General features: G+C 52.1%; 1 protein-coding gene across 1 annotated transcript; it reads left to right on the forward strand.

The window, feature by feature from the left end:
• Positions 1-228: 228 nt before the first annotated feature.
• LOC113221223 (golgin subfamily A member 8S-like) lies at positions 229-5,479 on the forward strand (the record flags this gene model as incomplete). Its single annotated transcript, XM_026450571.1, is given in 13 exon segments — positions 229-348; positions 931-990; positions 1,172-1,252; positions 2,111-2,149; positions 2,409-2,456; positions 2,545-2,629; positions 2,725-2,834; positions 3,872-3,958; positions 4,065-4,172; positions 4,368-4,455; positions 4,839-5,074; positions 5,342-5,457; positions 5,459-5,479. Coding segments are annotated over 13 exon segments (1,199 nt in total), but the record flags the coding sequence as incomplete, so codon positions are not given.
• Between the last annotated feature and the right edge of the window lie 527 nt (positions 5,480-6,006).

Below are 6,006 nucleotides of genomic sequence, written 5' to 3' on the forward strand. Positions count from 1 at the left end.
CAGAAGACTGATTTCAAAGTTCCAGTATCACCTTTTCCTTTCCTTTTCTTTTTCTCCTAGCCATGATACCAATCCCTCTCAGTCACTAAATGATGGTGACAACACCTTGTACAGTTGTTGGTGTCATTAAATCAGAGGTGTATAAGAGTATTTTGTAAAAACTGTAAAGGAGGATGTGGCTATAGGGGCTGACAGTTCCATGAGGATTACTGCTCTTCTTTCCCACAGTTAAAAGAATATTGGCAGAGAAACAGCCCTGGTGGTCCAGCAGCAGTGAAGAAGAACAGGAAAACAAATGGCAGTAGCCCTGAGACAGCCACTTCTGGTGGTTGCCACTCACCTGGGGATGTGAGTCTTGGCTGACCAGGCTCCTGGGGACAGGGGGCCCACGGGGCACTACAGGGTAATTGTTAAGATTGTGGATGGACTGTTGGGTACTAGTTAAGAATTCTGGGTTTGAATCCTGCCTCTCCATCTGCCAGGGATATGATTTAGGGTGAGTTGCTTGAGCTCTTTGGGCCTCTCTTTGCACATCTGTATAATAGAGGTGGTATTATTGTTTGACTTCCATTTGTGAGGTTTAAATGAGATTTGTTAGTGTTTTATGTTAATCCCTAGTACATGGCCTGCTGTAAACACCCAGGACACCAGGATATGGTCATTGCTGTTTGATTTTCCTCATCCCCAGTCTCAAGGGGAAGCCAGGACAATGAGAACAGCCATTTGCCATCAGGAGTCACTGAAAGGGCCCCAGGGTGGGATGGTGGGGAGAGAAGAACCATGAGAGAAGTTGGCACAAAGGAGTTATGGGACAGAGGGTCCAAGATAGGCAGAAAAGAAAATGCTGCCAGTTGATGGGGAAGAACGGAAGTCAGAGGGCTTAGACACTGAGGGACAGAACATCTCCACGTGCACTCTCATCTCTTGTAGTCAGCAACAGGTATCGCCGGAGAGGGCCCTACGTCATCTGCACCCCTCAAGGATCTGGAGGTAAGAGGCTCTGGGCGGAGGGGCAGTGACCCTGCAGGCCAGCCCTCCAACCTCCTCCCACAGCGGGGACTGGGTGCCCCTCTGCCAGCTGAGACAGCCCACCCCACCCCAGCCCTGATGATTGTTCTCTCTACCCCTCCCCCACTCCTCCTCCACCTCCTCTTCTCTACATGCGCCTCAGAGCCCGTCCCAAGAACTAGCAGCAGTCCTGGACTCGAGGTCCGTAAAAATCAATCAACTGAATAACATCATCAAATCTTTGGTAAGAGTCCAGTGGGGTCCCCTGATTCCAGGCTGCCAATCCCGGGCTCCAGTTTCCCCTTGGGGCCCTGAAGAAAGGGACTGGGGGTCCCTGGTGCCAAGTGCAAATAGGGAGCTAGGGCACCCTGACGTCACTTGGAGGGACCCCAGAACACGCAGCGTGGCTCTTCTTTTGCTGCCCTCTTTGCCGACCCTCTCCTGTCCACACACCCCTGCTCTAGTCCTTGCTACACACGCCCTGGGGTTGTTGCCTCTCGGGGGAGTGTGAGCCTGACTGGTTGTCAGGGGCCCCGTATTTCTGCCGTGACTCAGTCCCTAATTTGCTCTTTGATTCTGGACAAGTCGCCTCTCCTTTCTGGACTCGTGTTTCCAGAGGAGGTAGTGAGTATCAAAGGTGTCTGTTAGCTCTGAGAGTCCGAGATTTAAAGGCCCCCTAGAATGGAAACCTCAGGGCCAAGAGCTGCTGTCTGTCCTTTTCCGTTAGCCTATATCTGCTGTGAAGAACCGTTCCTGGACCGTTCATGCACAGTAAATGTTTACTGAATGAACACACTTTTCTAAATCATAAGTGGGCAGAAGGGGGGGCCTTTCTCAAACTCCATCTCTAGAGGTTTATGTTCCTGTCCTCTCAAGAGATTCCACATTCAGACTTTGAGTTCTGTGGCTGTGAGTGAAAACCAACAAAGACCCAAATCCTCTGTCCTTGGGAGCTTGAGGAGAGTTGACCAGTTCATGTTCCCATTGGGTCTGAGAACTTTGCCTTTAAAATCCATTCCTGGCCCCTGCCTACCGCTTCCTGGCCTGGGGAATAGAGTTGAGGGGGCCGCCCTCCGTCACCTTAATTTGACTCTCCCCACAGGAACAACAGAAGAAACAAGTGGAACATCAGCTGGAAGAAGTAATGTGATGTCTTTGTTTCCTTGCGACATGACCGCTGGGTTTGGGGGGCACTCAGACGTAGAGGCCCCAGTCTCGCCCACTCCCAACCTGGGGAAGAAGGCTCACCCCTTAGATCGCACCCCATCCCAACAGGGTCCCTGATAACCTGGTCTCATATGTGGGCCGTTCCTGGGGCATTGGTGGCATTCTGGGGCATGTCTCTAGCTGTGCCATCTCTGCCTCCTCCTGGTAAGAGCTCTGTCTTCCTCTTCCTGTAGGAAAAGAAGGCAAACAATGAGAAACAGAAAACGGAAAGGGAGCTAGAGGTGAGTGGAGGGTGTGAAGTTTTCTCTTGTCCTCCGGAGAATGTTTCTTTCCTTCTCTTCCAGCACTTGCTTGGCTTTTCCCCCAAAGGTTCAAATCCAGAGATTGAATAGACAGATAGAGAAACTAAATACGGACCTGTATCACACGGAACGTTCTCTCAGATACTTTGAAGGTGGGAATCTGAGCACCCTGTTATCCTTCAACCTGGCACTTTGAAAGGTCTTTAGGGAGAGTCCTTTGGGCCCCATCTCAACTCTCTCATTACAGAAGAGTCCAAGGATCTGTCTGGCCGCCTGCAACATACAGTGCAGTGTATAGGAGAGTTAGAGCGGGCTCTCTCTGCTGTCCCCGCCACACAGGAGGAGAAGGAGATCAGTGTGAGTTCAACCACCTGCCCCGTCCCCTGGGAGCCCCGCTTCGCAGATGGAGGAGTGAGCCTAAAGGTCCCTTCTGCAGGATGGAGTGTCCTGCCCAGAAGGCATCATAGCCATTTCTTGCTGCTTTTGTGTCTGGTTGTTAGAGGCAGCCTGGGGAGGGGTCAGCTGCTGTGGGTGAGTTGGGGGGTGCGGTGGGGAGCGAGCACTGGACACAGAGCTTGGAGGCCAAGTGCCTGCCCTGCCCTTACCTGGCTGTGGTCTTGGCCAAGTCCTAGGTGGGGTATTGGGTACTTGTACTGTGAAGGTACAGAAGAGTGCCTTTAGTATGTTACCATTTCTGTAGAGAGGAAACTGTGTGTGTGTGTGTGTGTGTGTGTACATACTATGATAATATACATAAAACATGTCTGCAAGGTTCATAATAAACTCAGGAGGGAGCAACAGGGTGGCTGGGAGATACTTCCCTTCTTTCCCTTCTGAGTTTTGGACTATATGAATGTATCATCCTTTCAGAAAGTAAACAAAAGATTACTTGTCCCCTTCCTATCTGTGCCCCCATCCCCAGCAAGAAAAATAGGCTTAGAGAATCGGATAGACCCGGGTGTTCAAATCCCAGCTCTGCCTAAGTGATCTTAGGCAAGCATTTAACCTCAAATACTCCATGATTTTTCATCTACACAACAGAGGTAATCATAGTACCTGTCTCCTATGGTGGTTGCGAGGATTAAATGGGATTGCTAGCATGGTACCTGGTGAAGCACTCCATAGAGGTTCAGACAGTGGCAGTAATAACAGTAGCAACAATAGCAATATTATCTGATCTCTCTGGGCCTCTGTTAGCCAGCTGTAATTTCGATCTCTTTCCCTGTCCCTTCCAACTTTACTGAGTTCCTTTAAAAACCAGACCACGGGCTTGGAAATGCCTTGATCTTTACTGATCGAGTTGTATATTGAGCCTAGCCCTAGCCCTTTTAAGGGGCACTGTGTGGAATGGCCCGGGCTCACCAGATGGAAACTTCTCACTCTTCACCATCCAGTTCTCAAGCCGCAGTCGAGCACTTATTGAGTGGCAGTTAGAGCAGTCCATACAGGAGAAGGCACGGCTGAGAAAACGCCTGACACGGGTGAGGTTTTGCAGAGGGAGAGATATGGAAGGAAAACGATCCCAGTGGCCAGGAGCAGGTGAAGACCAGTGACAACCCTTCCTAACTTCTGTGCCCATTCTTGCAGATGAGGGAGTCGCTTAAACAAGCCCAGCTACAGAGAGATGAATATGCTCAACATCTAAAAGGAGAGAGGGCCCGGTGGCAGCAGAGGATGAGAAAAATGTGGCAGGAGGTGAGGTCTGAGCGTTCAGCTCTCCCACCTTAGATCGGTCACTGGATCTTTCTAAGCGTCTGTAACATGGGAATAGTACAGCCAGAGGTGGTCATGGGTCTGGGCTTTGTGGAGGTGGGGGCAGAGAGGGAGACTGCAGCCTGTCCAGCCACCAGCCCCTCTCTCCAGGGCCCTTTTCCCCTGTGCTTTGGGCAGGTTTGCACCTTGAGGAAAGACAAGAAGGATGATATGCATCGGGTGGAGGAGCTGAAGAGGAGCTTGTCCAAACTGAAAAACCAGATGGGTAAGATGTGGCTGGCATGACCTGGGAGCAGGCCTGGCATCAGAGGGCTTGGGGGGGCTTAGAATGCCCCAGGGAGGTGGGTGGATGGAAGGGCTTTGAGGCAGAGGGAAAGAGGTCTGTGCCAGGAGACAGCAAATCTTGTCATCTCCGTGAGCCTCAGTGTCTCCATCAGCAAAGGGGGCCCATTGTCAGTCACCCACAGTGCTCTCCATCTGAAAGTGGTTTGGAAGATTGGCTACCATCCGGGTGTGAGGAATCATTAGCAGTGAGGCCAAGTATGGGGAGGCTGAGAGGAGCTGTGAACCAAGAGGAGGGTGTTTTTTGTTTTGTTTTTTGTTTTTGAGAATCCAGAGGCCCTTATTATTGTCTGCTTCCTTTCTCAGCTGAACTCCTGCCCCCGGAGCCCCCAGCAGTGCCCCCTGAGGAGGAGCTGCAGCACCTGAGGAAGGAACTAGAGAGAGTGTCAGCAGAGCTCCAGGCCCAGGTGGAAAACCATCAGCACGTCAGTCTCCTGAACCAGGCACAAAAGGAGAGGCTTCGGGTGCAGGAGGAGAAGCTTCGGGAGCAGGAGGAGAGACTTCAGCAGCTGGCCGAGCCACAGAGCGGCGTCGAGGAGCTGGTGCGTTGCCCCACCTGGGGAGCCTGCCCTCCTCCCTAGTCCTCCAGGCCTTTGTTTCCCAACTTGTAAAATGGGGCAGTGTAGCCCTCACGTGAAATATTACTTCTAAAGGCACCTGTGAGCCAGAGTCCTGCTCTGGTGGCTGTGGGAGAGAGGGGATGATTTTTCTAACCTGCCTCCACCCTTCCTGGTGCCATGGGAGGCAGACACCAAGTTCTGGGGTCTCCAGCTGCAGTGGGTGGCTGCTGATTGCTTCTCTCTGTCCAGAACAACGAGAACAAGAGCGCACTGCAGGTGGAGCAGCAAGCAGCGGAGCTACGGATGAAGCTGGACGAGGTGAAGGAGACAGTAACCTCTGCACCATCCAAGAAGGGCTGGGAGGCGGGCACCAGCCTCTGGGGAGGGGTGTGCCAGGCCAGAGGCAGCTGCAGCCTGGAGGCAGGTTACCCCAGCACCCTCCAGGGCAGTCTTGTGACTGCTTCTTCCTTCCTGCCTTCTGACTTTTAGAGGTCGGTACCCCTGGGCTACTCCTAGGTCTGGAAATCGTCATCCCAGCTAGAGGCATGGAGCCTCCAGTCATAGGGGAAGAGACAGTGGTATAAGAAGCTCCTTATGCCAGGCACGGTGGCTCACACCTATAATCCCAGCACTTTGGGAAGTTGAGGCAGGAGAATCACTTGAGGTCGGGAGTTTGAGATCAGCCTGGCCAACATGGTAACATCTCTACTAAAATTACGAAAACAAACAAACAAACAAAACAGGCATGGTGGTGCATGCCTGTAATCCCACCTACTCAGGAGGCTGAGGCACGAGAATCTCTTGAGCCCAGGAGGTGAAGGTTGCAGTGAGCTGAGATTGCACCGCTGCACTCCAGCCTGGGCCACAGAGTGACACTCTGTCTCAAAACAAAACAAAAAGGCTCCTTAGGTTAC

Source organism: Piliocolobus tephrosceles, unplaced genomic scaffold (assembly GCF_002776525.5).
Source record: "Piliocolobus tephrosceles isolate RC106 unplaced genomic scaffold, ASM277652v3 unscaffolded_21932, whole genome shotgun sequence".
NCBI classification, from domain to species: Eukaryota; Metazoa; Chordata; class Mammalia; order Primates; family Cercopithecidae; genus Piliocolobus; species Piliocolobus tephrosceles.